This window comes from Chiloscyllium plagiosum, chromosome 13 (genome assembly GCF_004010195.1).
Source record: "Chiloscyllium plagiosum isolate BGI_BamShark_2017 chromosome 13, ASM401019v2, whole genome shotgun sequence".
In the NCBI taxonomy this organism is placed as follows: Eukaryota; Metazoa; Chordata; class Chondrichthyes; order Orectolobiformes; family Hemiscylliidae; genus Chiloscyllium; species Chiloscyllium plagiosum.
Window position 1 is genome coordinate 21,657,549 of NC_057722.1, and position 18,812 is coordinate 21,676,360.

Below are 18,812 nucleotides of genomic sequence, written 5' to 3' on the forward strand. Positions count from 1 at the left end.
GTTCAGAAAAGATTTACATGGATGTTGCCAGGGTTGGAGGATTTGAGCTATAGGGAGAGGCTGAACAGGCTGGGGCTGTTTTCCCTAGAGGGTCGGAGGTTGAGGGGTGACCTTATAGAGGTTTACAAAATTATGAGGGGCATGGATAGGGTAAATAGGCAAAGCCTTTACCCTGGGGTCGGGGAGGCCAGAACTAGAGGGCATAGGTTTAAGATGAGAGGGGAAAGATATAAAAGAGACCCACGGGGCAACTTGTTCACACAGAGGGGGATACGTGTATTGAATGAGCTGCCAGAGGATGTGGTGGAGGCTCATACAATTGCAATATTTAAAAGCCATTTGGATGGTTATATGAATAGGAAGAGTTTGGAGGGATATGGGCCGGGTGCTGGCAGGTGGGACTAGATTGGGTTGGGATACCTGATTGGCATGGACGGGTTGGACTGAAGGGTCTGTTTCCATGCTTTACATCTCTGTGACTCTATGACTCTATTTGCTATCCTCCAGTCTTCTGACACTATTTCTGTAGACAACGATGACATAAAGATTAAAGCTAACAGCTCTGCAATCTCCTCCCTGGCTTCCCAGAGTATCCTAGAATAAATCCCATCTGGCGCAGGGGACTTACCTATTTGGACACTTTCCAGTATTACTAACACCTTCCCTCCTTGCAAACATCAATCCCGTCTAGTCTAGTAGCCTGTGTCACAGTTTCATCTATGTCAAATGAGCAAGTCTACTCACATTTCTTGTATACATCTTTGTAATGCTTGTTACTAGAGTCGAATTGCATAATGAATTTCATTTTGTCACAATACTTCTAACGAAATTCTGCATTTAAGTATTATTGAGGAAAGGAGATCAATTGTCTGCAACACAGTAATATCATTCTTGAAGGGTTTGTTTCGGTCCAGTGCTGTGTGAAATAACATGGATCAAATGTTAAGAAATCCATTGACCTAAATTATTTCCAAGATTTCAACTCCTTAAATTAACCTTCTCTATCCATCCTCTACCCTGCCCAAGCCTACCTGTTATTTTTTCTCTAGAATGTGGCAACTTGTGTTTGAGATTAAATTTCACAGACCATAAGATCTTTTTACTATTCACACAAAAAAAGGAGTACTCTTCACCTTTGAGCCTCCAAACAAATTTTCTTCAAAAGTAAACTCTGATTCGAGGATATTTGCGTAACGTAACTTGAAGAGCTGCACAAATTGCATTTATACACTGATGATTTCTTTTGAATATTATAAAATCATACAATGATTTATAATTACCTTAATGTAACTAGTGAAAATTATTGCATTTTTATTATTAGTTTAAGTTAAAGGTGGATTTATTTCCATAGTTTTAAAGGGGCCCTACCAACAGAAATATACAGTTAATTTAATGTGCAAACACAAGAGCAATCTTTGTGAGTTCTGCTATGCCTCACAGCAGTAGCATCCTTGAAACCAAGCTCCATGGTTCCGAGCCATTACAAAAGTTAAAGACTTTATAAAAGTAAACAAAATCCTCACAATTTAGCTTTCTTTTAGACCAGATTGACGGCATGTACAGAATAGATTTCTGTACTTAACCAGCATCACTATTTATTGTTACTTATTCCAGGTAAATAGATGCCACAGGTAAACCATTATGAACTGTTGACATATAAGGTCACTACATAAACTCTAATCCCCCTACACATTCGAACACAGATATTGACAGGAAAAATATCATGGGTGTTATGGGCAAAGGGAAACATGGGAGATCAGTGTAGTATTCTCTGTTCTGCAGAGATGGTTTGTACTGATCAGAACACAGTCTTCCTTTCTTCTGCTTCCACTCGTTTGTCAGAACCAGAGTCTGGCTCACACTTATAAGAGATCTCTGACTTATTAATTAAAAGTCAGAGCTTGCAACAACTAAAGGAAAAATACACTGGCCTCCTTCAGGCCTAAAGTGTGTTTTGCTGTAGAGAACAGCTGGTCAGCTGTTCATCTGACCATCTGACAGCTGACCATCCTGAGCTGGTCAGGATCTGATTGCTTCTCTCATTATGTTGTTCAGGTCTTTGTTAGTGATAACCGATAACTGGTTCACAATCCAATCAGGATCTTGTTGCTAATTGAATCTCCACTTGTACACATCTTTTGGTTCTAACTCATCTACAAACTACACTTCTGTAAACAGAGTGTGCCAGGTTACTTGCTTTCAGAAACATGCAGTAACTTTTCAGCAATCCTTCACTTTAAAACAGTTCTTTACCCATTTCATAATTAAAACTTTGGCCTCAGGTCTTTCCATGATAAAGTCTCTTTGCATAATGTTGATTGTGCCACAAATATAGATTAAATCCTCCAAACAATAACAGGGTTGGTGAAACAAGTGGAACACAGCAGAGATCTGAACTAATAGATCCAGCAGGTAAAGAGTCAGTCAGAAAAGGCAATAGTATGCTAAGTTGTGAAACATTAACTAGACAACCTTTCAACATATTGGAGGCAAAAGTAGCGAGGAGAGCGGGGGTGTGAAAAGTATTTGCGTAACTATGACTAAATTGGCACACACTCGGATCTTACTTGACTTCAGGTCAGATTTTCAAAGCCTCCAACAAATTATGAGAGGTTGGATAATAAATTCAAACTATGCAACATTTTGTTTGAAAACCAAAGCACATTAAAATGGGGATTCCCTAAATTATCCCTGGGAAAGTTATTTCAAGCTTAATTAGCTGAAACTACTGGATAATAAACATACTTCAACATTCTCAAATTTTAATTATCTCAACAAAACGCTAAAATATACTGTTACACAAATGTTAACTTACAGCATTAGAACCAGCATGACTTGAATTCATTAACGATTCAGGGTCACAAATCTGTAGCTGAATAGATATTATCCTATTAATTAAATGTATCTGACAGGTCATAACATGAGACCAAAGACTAAGAAATACCTTGAAACTATTGATATCAACAGCACTATACTAATTACATTCAGAGACCCTAGCTATATTCGGTCATTAGGAATCAACTAGTTGTGTAAGACTAATCTATTTTAATGATTCCAAAGCCAAGGGTATTAGTGAGCCTTGTAATGGTGTAAATTATTATTGATGACATCAATAATAGTGCAATTATTCTTGCTATTTTCATACAGCTGTCAAATTAGAATCAGATAGCTATCCCTTTCAATGGCAACCTGATCAATTCAAATCGAGTTTCTCTCCAAATGCACTTCATAAACCTGCACACCTTTTATTTTAATAGCTACACTAATGGTCTTGTAGCCACAATTGCAAATTACAGGTCACCAACCACAAATAAAGTGCATTCATTGGCATGTACATAGGTACACATGTCCCAAAACTAAGGACACAGAATGGATTCCAAGCACGTTTAAAAAAAACTCTTACTTTTTGTTCACTTTCTCTACACCCTGCCAACCAAGTTGCTGCTAGAAAATCTGCAAATCTATTTGCTTCTTTCAAACACAAGGTGGAAATGTTCCAGAGATATAGAATTGAGCATTGCAAGATGTCAAAGAATCTGTGCAATAGTTATCAATCAGTAGTACATCGTTTCACAGACACAATGAAATATAACAAGAGCGGTAATAAGGTTCAGTTCTTCAAGATGACGAATGATGCTTCAACTCACCTGCATAGCGCACAGGTGCATCCTTATCCAGTGCAACCAGGGGTGGATCCAGAAAAACTGTATCATTGTTCTCTGTTATTGTACCATGGTAGGATGTCTCAATCCATGGCTTGTGCTTGTTTACTACAAACAAAAATGATGCAATTAGACAAATGTGAAACAGACTGTGCCAATACAGATACATTTCAAATAAATCATACTGAATAAATGCTTCCAAATCCAAATGTCAATGAAAAATATTTATTTTGTTTTCTGCTCAAGTTGTACATTTCTTCCACTGTCTCATATTCTGCTCTTTTGATTTCTAATTTTAAGGGCCCTACACTAAACTACTTGCTTCATTATTCTGGAATACTGACTCTGCCATTGTCATTAACAGTGGCACTGAAAATAGCTTTACAGCAGATTAATACTCTGCTGGTCAATTCTGTTACACTGCACATTTTCTCTGCCTGATGATTCTGTTTGTGATGTTGATTTGCACTAAGTGAGTGTGTCATCAAAAATTGAAAGCAGAGCCTTTCTGGGTTTTAATAACCAGAATTCAACAAAGCTCCTTCTAAACCATCTTTCTTTAACGTTAAGGGCAACAAATGCATCAGAACATCATCTACAAATCTCCCTTTCCATCATGCACTATCCAACTTGAACATATATGCTAATTTGTTCACTGCTGCAGGATCAAAATCCTGGAAGACCTTGTCTGACAGCACTGTACATATACCACATGGACAGCTTCATTCCCAAGCAATGGGTTCCCATCATCACCTTCTCAAGGGCTATCAGGAATGAGCAACTAGTACCCTTGCCAGTGATACCCAAATCCCATGAAAGAATATTAAAAAGAAATCAGAAATCCTTCATACAAACTGACTTAGAAATTCACCTAACTTGAAATTTGCTAATACTACTAAAGTGATTCTCTGTAGTGTACCTTGGATCTCAAGTCTACAGTACATTACTGGGATACACCATTTTGCCATCTATTGCTTTGAGGCCATTGTAATTACTGCTGACGCATTATTGCTGAACAAACTTTTGCAAGAGATTCTCTTGAATGGAAAATAATAATGTAACTTCAGTTCATTGCAATTGTTGCCAAATTCCCAATAATTTCTCAGGCCTGCTAGAAATAGATTTATGATACATGCAATGTATAATCTTCAGACCCTCGTTACATCAGTCACAAATATATTTCAACCTGAAAACTCAAATTACAAATTTAGTCAGAATTTAACAATTTAGGTTGACTTTGGGTCACACTTTTGACAAAACACGTTGTTCTGCTTGGAACTAATACGAACAGTAAAATTTTCAAAAGACAGGAATTAATCCTCCTGCATCCTAGAAACCACAAAATCATTGAGAAGTCCTATCAATTTAATTGTCAAATGCAAATAACTGCATGGTACATCAATAAATTCAGAAAGAGATAAATATTAATGGGCCATCTCTTGTTTGATTGGGATTGGTTGTACAAAACATCATGTAATTATTAAAGAGTGATAAATATCCGGATGTTGTTACAGATTACTAATGTTGGTTTGATAATTGACTTCAGTTCCCTATTCATTAACCTCATTAGTGAATTAATTAACACATTGCCATTGTGAGGTCAACTAATAAACTGATATAAATGCAGGACGGCTGCAACAATAATACCATCTGGCACAACACTGAACCTGGGCACTATACTGTCAATTGTATCAATGGCATATTTTGACCCAGTTAAGTTAATATCCTGAACATGTAGAATTGGTCGACACTTTCCATATCAAATTAGAACGGTGATTTATTTTTTCCATCTTTTGTTCTCCACTTCTCCCTCAAGGAATATTAATGACTGTGCAAGAATTTACAAAAATGATGACACCCCAAATAAAACTCTACCCAAGTGGTCATTCTTCAACTACGTACTGATGAGTTACTTATCAAACCCAGTCCTGTTGTACCATTCGTCTTGCAGTTCAAGTAAAATTTGATTCAATCAGCAGTGGATACGGTTTTGTGATTTTATTTTTGCTTTACGTTCATTTATTAAAGCTTTCAATGCAAAAAGAAGGATGAATAGAGGACAGTTCAGTCCATCCACAGAATGCTGTGTGCAGGTTCAGCTGTGAGTCAGGCCCTTTAAAAGGATTCAATTGCTGTCTTTCTGGTAAAGGTTCTGTGACGCATAACCGACAGCACTTCATAACATTCAACATTGACATTTCACTTTTTTTGTCAATTAATTAAATCAGGATTTTTTCATTTGAATTTTAAAAGCTTTCAGCCCAATCATACAATATCAATAGACCTACTAATCTATGATTGAAGATACTCTTGTAATGATAAATAGATGATTGGTCAAGCATGTAATAATCCTGTTGTTTGCGATTCAATATCATTTTTCCTGAAATGACTTCCACGAGCTGTGCTGGGGCATAGTTTACGAATGATACATCGAATGAGATGTGGTCTGCTGGGAATTATACTTCCATATTGCATCCCACAAATAGATGAAAGTTATCACTCCTGCCTTACTGATCCAATACATACATGCATAATGAAATATACCTGTGACACCTCAAAAAATTTCAACCCTGCACAAAATAATAAAACTTTATTAAACGCTGCAACGGATCAATGTCAAGAGGCAATAACAATAACTATTACTTCCATGTAATTGCGCATAGCTCCACCCCACTTTTAAGATGAAGCAGGTGATTAATTCAGAGGACTATATGGTGGATGAACAAGGTGGGTATGTCAATACGATTACATAATTGAAAAGAGAGAGTTTGTTCATGGTCACACACTATATAAAATCAGTAGTTAGGGCTATCTTTGAGCCAGAAGGACTGGGTTCAAATCCCACCTGCACCAGAGGTGTGTCATAACATGTCTAAACAGGTTGCTAGAAAGTACCTATTTTTCTTAAATCAGAATAGCTTTTCTACAAAGGTTATATATCTAGATTAGGAAATAGATTGCTTATGTTAATTAAAACAAGCCACTAATTGTATGTTTGGCACCAATAAACAGAATTAAAAGTGGCAATCACATTAGGAGACAAATATTACCACTGCTTGTCAAAAAAACCCTTCCTTTTGAGCACCAATTAAATTTTAGATAACTGACAAAATCAGTTGAATTTGAGCAAGTGGAATTACTAAGACAATATTAGTCAGAGTAAGCCTCAATACCTCCATTGCTGAAGAACCACCTTGGATAATATGCTTCTTAATCTGTCACTTGGACATGAAAAATTTAATGGTGTTTAATGGATACCTCAAAGTGAATTACAGGGCATTAATCCTGTCAACTTCAGATAATATCATGAGCCCTGATAGTCAAGCTTCAGCTGTTTATAATCCTCTCAACCAAAAAAATTGAATTATTGCCTTCAACTCACTTTATGACAGCAGTTAAGGGTAAGAGGAGTCAATCTGACTTTGTTTTAAAACTGCTAAAAAAAATCATTTTAACAAAGATTTTTAATTTGGTCAAATCTAAAGTTTAACAACAGAGTTACATCACGACAAATGACATCAGCACCCATAGCTTGAAGAGCAGGAAAGTGTGGAAGATGACTTTATTCTCAAGCTTCTCATTGTTATAAACATACCTTTTCTAGATTATCCAGTGGGGAAAGCATTCAACCCCTCCTTAACCAAAGGAATGATCAACGACTGCTGTCTACACTCTGTTAAAAATAGCTACATAGATTGAGGATAATTACTTGATTTCAAAATGTATGATCCTAAAGCCTACTGAACCAAATGACATCAAGACAGGTTAATGAGCTCATCTGAGATTCTTACAACTTGAATATAAGTAATTTTATTGAGCAATACATTGAAAACCTGGCATTCTTTAAAAGGATTATTTAAATATGTGTTTCCAAATTAAGCATTGGTAGATCTGAATTTTCTACTGAGCTGAACTGAAGAATTGTCATCTTCGTTATCTTCTCTTCTGCCATTTATCCCAAAATTCAGTTTCTTCAAAAAAAACCCACATCACATTTCAGTTGATGCCATGTTTTATCTTGAAAACTGTCTCATCCTATAGCTATAATAGTCACTCTGCATGTGGAACATACAGTTTAAAATCCTTTCCTGGTCATGTCGGACAAACATGAGGGTGTGCAGTTCCCCTTCCCTAACGAGATGATAAAAGCTCCACCACAATCTGATAGACTAATGGGCTTTCATTTCACCTGCATGGTCTTTCCAAGGACATTGCCATCAGTCTCCAAGAATACAAGTGAAGTGACAGCCTCAGCACCTTGCTTTAATTTGTAAACAACAGCAATCCACAGTTCATGAAAAGTTTTCAATACAAAAGCACTGCCTAGTATGTTACTGGCCAAAATGGAATAGAAAGTGGAACTAGTTTAAGTAATAGTGTATTTTTGGCAGTACAGACTCAATGGATTGAAGGGTCTCCCTGTACTGTACAATTCTGTGTCTTCCCAGGATGTGGGCACTACTGGATAGGCTAATATTTGCCATCAAGGATTTTCTTGTTCCAACTCAATTTACTGGGCAGAACACTCTCCCTGAGCTGCACTGGCGTGCAGTACAATGAACAGGTATTTCAGGTAGCATTAGGGGTACTTGTATTTTGACCTCTAAGGTCTGTCCCCAACAATTGTAAAGGGAGTACAATTCAGCACCTGTAATCGAATAATCTCTACAGAAATGAAATGAGAATTACACAACTTAAATGCTTCGTGTTATGTCTCATGGCTGTTACATAACAAACCTTTAAGAGGCCTACTCACAATATCATCACTGTAGTGCAGCATGTGACCTGATGGTATGAATATCTCAGTCTCCATTTTAATGGGGCCACTCACAGTATGACATGCTAAGGGAAACATGCAACTATGTGAAACTGAATTGGTCAGTCCAAGCCATTGCACAGCACTGCATGTGACTATAACATATGTAGATACCAGGAGCTATAATAAATGTCTATTGCATCTTTCAGTCTTACCTTCCCCCAATCCAATTCTTGCTAAGAGAGCCATTGTCTCATTAGGTACAAATCCCCTGAAAATAAAAATTCGTCACTATATCTACAACAGTTCATGAAGGCAAATCAGATCAAAATATGCACGTCTATCTTTAAACATTAACTGTACCTGAGGACTTTCAGTGGAGATAGTAAAAAGATAAGAAAAAAACCACAGTCTCAGGCTTAAAGATTTGCCTTGGATAATCTCCCATCAGTCATCTTTTAGTCTAATTAAAGAAGTGTACATGTCGCCCAGTATTACATGCCCAAATACAATATTCATCAGATGTTAACTAAGTTTCTTCAAATTAATTTTTCTGCCACACTAACTTCTGGGGTCAACCTCTAACCTCTGGAAACCGGACAAGATCACCAACTGGTGTGTGCACGCCAGTGCAGCTCAGGGAGAGTGTTCTGCCCAGTAAATTGAGTTGGAACAAGAAAATCCTTGATGGCAAATATTAGCCTATCCAGTAGTGCCCACATCCTGGGAAGACACAGAATTGTACAGTACAGGGAGATCCTTCAATCCATTGAGTCTGTACTGCCAAAAATACACTATTACTTAAACTAGTTCCACTTTGCAGCTTTTGGCCCATTGTCTTGAATGTTATGACATTTCAAGTGCTCATCCAAGTACTTTTTAAAGGTTCTGAGGTTTCCCACCTCAACTACATTCCCGGCAATGCATTCCAAACCGGACAATCCTCTGGGTGAAAATGCTTTCTCTCAAAACCTCTCTAAAAATCCTGCCTTTCACTTCGAATGATGCCCCCTTGTTATTAACCCTTCGATTAAGGGGAATAGCTGCTTTCTAATGACTCTTCTATGCCCTCAATCTTCTACACCCCAATCAGGTCCCCACTCAACATTTTCTGCTCCATAGAAAGAAAGAATAAATTGAAAAAAATTCTCAAGCATCATCTTGCGTGTCACAAGCAAAGTAACTTCCATCTTTCTGCATTTCAATTTTTGTAGCCAACTAACTGTGGTCTTCTCTACCTTTTACTTTTTGGTCTGCTTTGTGGTTAATCTGTGGGTAAGACAGTTTCCAGACAAGAACAAGAGGGCTCCTAAATTAATGGTGCACATAGTCTTTTTTCTAATAGTAAGGTAAATTAATGAATTAACGTTTCATGTTAAAAAAAATCTTTGAGGGGAAAAAAACTTCAACATCTGGTTCAGAAGTGTGCATACACTTTAAATATTTTGCACGGCCAGACTGTAAAGGGACCAAGATGTGCCTGAGCTGTGTAAAACCCTTCCTTTTGGATGTCCTTTAAAAGTTATGCAGATATATTTAATTTAAAGCACAGTCTTTCAAATGTTCCAAAGTATGAAAACCTGGCCAAAATGTTGGTTTTTAAAGAGAAGGATGGCATGGAAGACAGTATCCAACACAAACAATTTAAGATGTGATGCCTTTCATTACTGGAGGAACTCATTCAATAGCAATACCACAGTTCAGAACTTTTGAGAAATTAAAGATGAGATAGTAGCTTTGAAGCATAGAGGGATCAAGTTTAGAAGAGGCAAGCAATTTTTAAATGGAAGGATCATACTGAAAGCTAAAGAAGCTCTTTAGTTGTGGATATGAAGAGGTAGCCAGACAGGGAGAGAAATTCAGAGAAGGATAGGTGGGTCATATGGGACAAGTAAGCTTGGACAGGGTAGGGAAAAACAAGTGAGAAACTACAGAGTGTGAGGGATCAGACTTAGAGTAGGTAGAAAAATCAGGGTAATGAAAGCTGACTACTTATTTAACATCTCAATCTGGCCAATGATTTTTACAGTGATATTCTACTTCCTGGAATCTCTTGTCGACAGACATATTGCTCCTAATGGTCAATAATTTATCTCCATCAGTCAATACTCATTCATATAAAGTTACGCAGGATCAATGTCAAAACAAACCCTCATTCTTAGTCATAGAGCATAGAGATATACATAGAAACAGATCCTTCAGTCCAACCTGTCCATGCCAACCAGATATCCCACCCCAATCCAGTCCCATCTGTCAGTACCTGGACCATATCCCTCCAAACTTGATCACATCCCTCCAAACCTTTCCAATTCAAACACCCATCCAGATGCCTTTTAAATGTTGCAATTGTACCAGCCTCCACCACATCCTCTGGCAGCTCATTCCATACACGTACCAACCTCTGCATGAAAAGGTTGCCCCTTAGGTCTCTTTTATATCTTTCCCCTCTCACCCTAAACCTATGCCCTCTAGTTCTGGACTCCTCCACTTATCCTATCCATGTCTCTCATGATTTTATAAACCTCTATAAGGTCACCCCTCAGCCTCCGATGCTCCAGGGAAAACAACCCTAGCCTTCTTGTGGAAGAAACTAAGAAATAAGACTTTGGGCAGAACCTTCTAAGGGTCTCAATGACATGGGCTTGGGTCAGATGTGCGACAGAATGGAATAAGACTTCCAGCTGGGCTGACTTTGATATTGAGGGGATCACCCTCCACCTCAAATGTTTTGGATGAGTGGCATGGCTGTGGGTGGGGGGTGGAGGGTCTCAATAGGCAACAGCAAGTTGCCAGTGAAAGGGGATTATTGCTATTGAATTCCATGTTAATGACCCGACTCGGCTCATTAATACTCAGCTTTCTGTCTGACCAAATGATCAAACAAGGTAAACAGCGAGAAAACCTGACTTGAACATAAAGCAGGAACCTGGTGATTTTAGCTTGCTACTTGCTCCAAAGGACATAGACCAGGCACCAGCATCACAGGGTATGTTCCATGGGCATTGGTCACATGCATTCCACATCAGTGTACATTAGCAATCATTGTGTGGCAGCCTCTAAGAACTCCAATGGCACACCTCCGATCTGCAGATGCTTGATGCTGCTCTTATCACTGTTGTGCTGTGGCAAGCAGATGGTGTGCTCAGGACCACACATCCAGCTCAAGGATTGGACCAGGCTGCATCTCTCGACTCTTCACTCTGTCAGTCTGCTCACTCACTCTGAACTTACCTGGATGCTCACAGTATTCCCAGCATGAATTGTTTTGCCTTGCCTTTTTGCATTTTGCCCCCTCAGCCAGAGAAAACAGATTTTGATTACTTCTATTCTATTTTGCCTTGCTGTGGCACAGACACAACAGCAGGAAGATTGTCATGGTCTTGAGCAAGCTTCAGTCAGGTCAATGGAATAGCCTTTACTCAGGGAGTCTTGAGTAAGTGAAGGCAGCCTTTGATATCAATGTCAGACTGAAAAAGCCCATCTAGGGGCACAACAGACTTTTACTATGGCATGGGCACAGAGGTACATGGTGACGGCAGTGCTGGGGTGTTCTCGGAATGGTTAGTGGTAAGACAGGGTCGAATCAGACATGAGGGATGTATTGGGGGTGTTCGTGTAACGAGTTAATGAGATGTCACTGAGCCTTGTGGCAGAAATCCCTCCAAAAGGTTCAGTTCAACTCAGACTTGACCAAAATAACAAATTTAGCTCGTTCATTTATACAGGATCTTTTGTGGCCTTAAGAGTCTCACAGCACTTTTGCTTTGTAGGAAATATGCCAGGCATTTCTTCTTCATTTATTTTAACAATGGATGTGGCCATCATTAACCAAGTATCGAGCTAAGCTTTGTTGCCCATCCCTGACAGCCTGGTTTAGCTACTCCGCTCAGGGGCAATGTCAGAGGGTAGTTAAGTCAGCAACATTGCTATGGGTCTGGCATCACATTTGGGTCAGACCAGGCAAGGAAGGCAAATTTCCTTTTCGAAGAGACATGTGTGAACCAGATGAGATTTTACAATTGATGTTCGTTGTCATTGTCATGAATGAAACCTGATTTATAGTTACTATGAATCCTATCAGCGGCTGTGGTGGGGTTTGAACCCATTTCCCCAGAGAAACATTCTCTAGTTTACTAGCTTAGTGACATTAACACTATGCCACCATCTCCACTAAACTGTGGGAAGAAAACTCTCACAAATGATAATGCAATAATAACAAGAAAATCTGATTAATATTTGTGGATTGAGGGATAAATATTGGCCAAGACACTAACAATAGCTCCATTATTCTTCAGTTGAAACTTATATCCAACAGATTGCACCTTCAATGATGTAGCATCACCTCATTATGGCATTTGTGATGAGAGATTAGATGTACATGCTCAGAACTCTGGAGCATGATTTGTGATAATACAAACCTGAGATCAGAGATATGAGCCATGACTGACCAAAGCCAGTCCACCTATTTCTAACATCTGGAAAGGGTCTAATTGTGTGGTGAGAACAACAGGTTTATTTAACTTCTGTGAAAACAAACAGTGTCCCAAAAATTTCAACATGATATTTCTTTTGCTCCTTGTAATATAACTTCACCAAAATCCCTGTTAGTGTAGTAAGTCACTTCAGAATATTGAACTCTGGAACCAGACACATGGAAACATAGAATTCCTGCAATGCAAAATCAGGCCATTCAAGGCTGCACCAACCTCCAAAAAGTATTCCACCCAGATCCATCCCCATAACCCCAAATGGGGTTTTTCCCAGGGCTAACCCACCTAATCATTCATGTACATTACAGTGTAACTTTTTTTAGCATAGTCAATCCACCTCAAATGTTAGAAAACCTAGTCTCTCCCTCAGTCTCTCTTTCACTCCAAACTTGTGTAAAAGCTAACAATATAACTGAAAACCCAATTTTTATCCATTAGAAGTTGACCAGGGAACTGAACCTGTTACAGCTCTTCTGGCTGATGGCTATCATACTTCCCTATGGACTTTAGTGAGGAAAGCCATTGTACTTAGTCTGAGGTTGCCATGGATTCACAAATGTATCATCGACATCAAGTTGATGTAGTGTATGAGGTTGCAGTGCCAAATGAACCTTTAAAACAGAGTCCAGGTAAAGTAAGAAAAAAAGCTTGCCTACATAACCAGTCATGACTTGTACGGAATGAACTGAATTGAAAACAAAATCTCTTCTGACAACTTAGCTGCATAGTGAGACTAAAGCAAATGTTCTTAGGAAAATAACAGTGCAAGCAAGCAAGAGACACTAGTGTAATAATTTACAAAGGCTAAGTCTTGGGAACCTGACAGAACTTACAACAATGTTCCAACAATGCACAAATACCTTTTTCTGAAAGCTGGACTTCAAGGGCTTCACATAACGGAAATTTACTGGATAAAGGGAAAGAGAGATTGACAGCTTTCCCGGTGGATATAAATCATATGATTAAAACAAAGAGCAGAGAATATTAGGCATTATACTATTAAAAGAATTTTTATAAAATGGGATGGCCTATATATATCAGAACACAGATTTAAATTCTAAACAGGGTATAAGAGACTCAATATCTTAGAAATGTTTGCTAAAGTCCCAATAGACCAGCCTTGGAGTCAAGAGAAGGAGAAGGCTTGACTAGATTTCAGAAAATGGAACCTATCCAAGCCTCTGTAGGATTTGGCTGCAATTAACAAGAGATAACCACTTCAACGATTGTATGAATAAGCTTCCAGGTAATATATTTGAACATTCCAATGCTAGATACTGTTGAAGCATGCATTTCCTGGGAACTAAAGTATTGGAAAGCCAAACTATTGTTAGCTTTTATTATAATTTTCATTTCTCATTCTTCTCAACCTATTAAATCCATCAACATTTTCTGTAAACATTTTTAATTATTCTGTGATCATTTTACATTTGTATGTGTCTGAAATCATTAATCATAAATACATACAAAGTGACCCCATTAAGCATAACTTTTCAGTGGATCCATTTCTTGTCTTGCAATTCCTAAGTTAAAAGTGTTTAGAATAAGAATACCCTTTAAGACACAATTCTGTAAGATACTTAATTTGATCCTGACTGTTAGATAAAATATTTATTTCCAGATAATGTCTGAATTGTGTTAACAGCTTGCTTTCTAAATCTAACATAGGATAACAATTTTCTTGAAATTAAGTTAAAACGTCAAAAATCTCAAAACCCAGCACTCTCCATCTAGTATGCAGAAACAAGTAACTCTCAGTTCCTGAGAAAGGTTTCTGACAAGAGGTCATCATAACCTAAAATATTTTTTTCCAGTTTCTCTCCATAGATACTGCTTGAGCTGCTGATTTTTTCCAGTATTTTGTGTTCTTGCTTCAGATTTATAGGAATCACGCTATTTTGCTTTTGCATAAACACTCTGTACTTGGCCTTGGAGGGATCGATGAAGGAAGCAGACTGTTAGCAATAGGCAAAGAGAGATTTTCTTGCCCCTGTCATGAAAACGCGTGGAAAACATAACATCAATTTTGAAATTTAGATCGATTTAAAAAGAGAGGCATATGGATGTGGGTTTCTTTTTTTATCTAAACTGCTCCAGTTCCAAGGAGAAATATGACTAATCTATGGTCTGGAAGAAGCCATAGCTTGTAATAGAATAAGATATTTATGCTTTTGGGTTATGACAGGCAGTCTAACTCCATCAAGCCATTCATTAGTTTTCAGTTCATTTCAGAAAATACCAGTTTTAGTTGAGAGGAACCAAGAGTTGGAAAAAAAAACTAGAGTTGAGCAGTTTTCAGAAGCAAGTTTTAGGTTCTTGGCCAATCTGATTTCTCCCACTGTGTCGAAACCTGTAACTACAGCAGCAGTGTATGTCTTCTCTGACTTGTGAAGTTCTCAAACCAGGAGAGAATGTTCTGAAGAAGGGTCTCTTGACCCAAAAGGTTAACTCTGCTTTCTCTTTACAGATGCTGAGTCAAAAAGGGTGGTGCCGGAAAAGCACAGCAGGCCAGGCAGCATCCAAGGAGCAGGAATCGATGTTTCAGACATAAGTTCCTCATCAGGAATGTGGGGGCGGGGCAGAAGGGGGCTGAGAGATAAATAGGGGTATGGGGATGGGCCTGGGGGAAATTAGGTGGGAAGGTGATAGGTGGATGCAGGTGGGGTGTAATAGTGATAGGTCAATGCAGAGGGTGGAGCAGATAGGTGGGAAGGAAGACGGACAGGAAGGAGAGGTCAAGAAGGTGATGCTGAGTTGGAGGATTGGATCTGGGATGATGTGGGGGGAGGGGAGATTTGGAAACTAGTGAAAGTCAATGTTGATGCCGTGTGGTTGGAGGGTCCCAAGGCGGAAGATGAAGTGTTCTTCTTACAGTCGACTCCACAGCTGTTGCCAGACCTGCTGGGTTTTTCCAGCAATTTCTTATTTTGTTCCTGCTATCAGACTTGGGAGAGTGATTGTAAAACTTTCTCTACAGTTCAAGAATCAGACACTGGAAAGAGTCAGTGAAGTAGAAACTTAAGTTGAAATGAGGATATAATTTCTCTGCACTTGAATCCTTGTAATAGACAGTGTTTGGAAACTTCACTGAAACTTTCTTATGATATTTGGTGTTGTTATGGTCTTTCTAACTGAATATAGCTTTGTTTGTTTTCTTTCTTTTGTGTAATAAACTTACATTGTTAAAGAACATCTGAAGCCTCCTGTGAATGTTTCATTGTCTTACCAACAGAAACAAACATTATTCATCAAGGAAATTTTAATTCTGGGATGTGACTTGTCCAGTAGCACTATCAGCACGACACATTGTGAATGACTCTGATCCGGAACCAGGATGTTCTTGTGTAGTACAGCAATATTCTGCATAAAGGAGTCAGATAAGCAATTATGGGTGGCAAAACTGGGGACTGTCCAAAAAGTGAAGTCATCCATTTCGGTAGGAATAACAGTAAAAAGAACTATTACTTGAAAGGTAAAAAATTGCAGCACACTGCTATGCAGAGGGACCTGGGTGTCCTTGTGCATGAATCAGAGAAGGTAATTAAGAAGACAAGTGGAATTTTGTCCTTCAGTGCTAAAGGGATTGTGTTTAAAAGCAGGGAGGTTATGTTGCAGCTGTATAGGGTGCTAATGAGGCTACACCTGGAGTACTGCATGCAGTTTTAAGCTCCTTACTTGAGAAAGGATGTACTGGCAGTAGAGTGGGTTCACTAGGTTGATTCTGGAGTTGAGGGGGTTGGCTTATGAGTAGAGACTGAGTAGACTGGGATTATATTGGGGGATCTTAGTAAACATATAAAATTATGAAGGTAATGGATAAGATAGATATGGAGTAGACATTTCTGCTGGCAGGTGAAATGAGCATAAGGTTGGGGAATAGCCTAAAAATTGGGGGGAGCAAATTTAGGACTGAATTGAGAAGGAACTTCTTCACCCAGAAGGCAGTGAATCTATGGAATTCCCTGCCCAGGGAAGTAATTGAGGCTTCCTCAGTAAACATTTTTAAAGCTAAGGTAGATAATTTTTGAACAGTAAAGGAATGAAGGGTTATGGTGAGAGGGCGGGTAAGTGGGGCCAAGGCCACAAAAAAGATCAGCTATGATCTTATTGAATGGTGGAGCAAGCTTGAAGGGCCAGACAGCCTACTTCTGCTCCTAGCTCTTATGTTCTTATGTAAAAAACTAAGAAAAGATGGGGGATACTTGAGATGCCTGGCAGAAGTGAGGGATTTAGAGGGAGAAATAAATGCAATACCACAAGTCAACTAATTCTGAAAAGATGCCAAATATGTAGGAGATCAGAGGACAAAGAATTGGAATTTTTATCAACTTGTTAGTGTTGTAAACTGTAGAGCTGAAAGAAATACACCAGTATTTTTTTGAATATAGTCACACCTGCTAACAGTTAAATGGTTAACTGATAGCTATTTAAACAAATAAAATTGTATTATTTTTAAAACATTATTTAGCTCTCTTGGTCTACGTTGGCAGTGGGATCCAGGTATGTCCTGACATAAGCACAACAAATCCAACCCAGCCAATTACCATCCCATCAATCTATTCTTGATCATTAATAAAGTGATGCAAAGTATCATTAGCAGTGGTATTAAACAGAACCTGCTCAGTGATGCCCAATTTGGGTTCTACCAGGGCCACTCAGCTCCTGACCTGATTACGGCCTTAATTCAAACATGGACAAAAGAGCTGAATTCGCGGTGAGGTGAGAGTGACAGCCCTTGGCATGAAGGCTGCATTCGATCAAGTGTGCCATCAAGGGGCCCTAGCAAAACTCCAATTAATGGATATCAGGGGATAAACTCTCCGCTGGTTGGAATCATACCTGACACAAAGGAAGATGATTGTGGAGGTTGGAGATCAGTCATCTTAGCTCCAGGACATCTTTGCAGGAGTTCTCCAGGTTAATGTCCTCGGTCCAACCATCTTCAGCTACCTCATCAATGACCATCATAAGATCAGACGTGGGGATGTTCACAATGTTCAACACCATTCGCAACTCCTCAGATACCACAGAAGTCCATGTTCAAATGCAACAAGATCTGGACAATATCCAGGCTTGGGCTGACAACTGGCAAGTAACATTCGTGTCATACAAATGCCAAGCTATAACCATTATCAATAACAGGCAATCTAACCACTGCCCCTTGTCATCCAATGGTGTTACCATTACTGAATCCCCCACTATCAACATCCTGCGGGTTATCATTGACCAGAAACTTGACTGGACTCACCACATAAACACAATGGTTACAAGAGCAGGTTACAGGCTAGGAATACCGCGGCAACTAACTCAGCTCCTGTCTCCCCAAAGCCTGTCCACCATCTACAAGGCACAAGTCAGGAGTGTGATGAAATACTCCCCACTTGCCTGGATGAGTGCAGCCCCAACAAAACTCAAGAAGCTTGACACTATCCAGGACAAAGCAGTTCAGCTGATTAGCACTGCATCCACAAGCATTTACTCCCTTCACCGCCAACACTCAGTAGCAGCAGTGTGTACTATCTACAAGATGCACTGCAGAAATTCACTAAAGATCCTCAGATAGCACCATCAAAACCCACAATCACTTCCATCTGGAAGGACAAGGTCAGCGAATATATGGAAACGGCACCAGCTTCAAGTTCCCCTCCAAGCCACTCACCATCCTGACTTGGAAATATGCCACTGCTCCTTCACTGTTGCTGGGACAAAATTCTGCAATTCCCTCCCCATTGGCATTGTGGGTCAACCCACAGAAGTAGACAGCAGCATTTCAAGAAGGCAGCTCACCACTATCTTTGCAAGGGCAACTGGGGATGGGCAATAAATGGCCAACCAACAATGCTCACATCCCACAAATATATAAGTAAGTGAATAAATAATAAATAGATAAATACGATTTTCTCC

General features: G+C 39.0%; 1 protein-coding gene across 1 annotated transcript in view; it reads right to left on the reverse strand.

The window, feature by feature from the left end:
- Nucleotides 1-18,812, reverse strand: part of clstn2a (calsyntenin 2a) — a 543,177-nt gene that overhangs the window by 305,248 nt on the left and 219,117 nt on the right. The window contains exon 4 of the mRNA XM_043702948.1: nt 3,648-3,770. Within this exon, the coding sequence (XP_043558883.1) occupies nt 3,648-3,770 (123 nt within the window). The remainder of the gene's footprint in view (nt 1-3,647; nt 3,771-18,812) is intronic.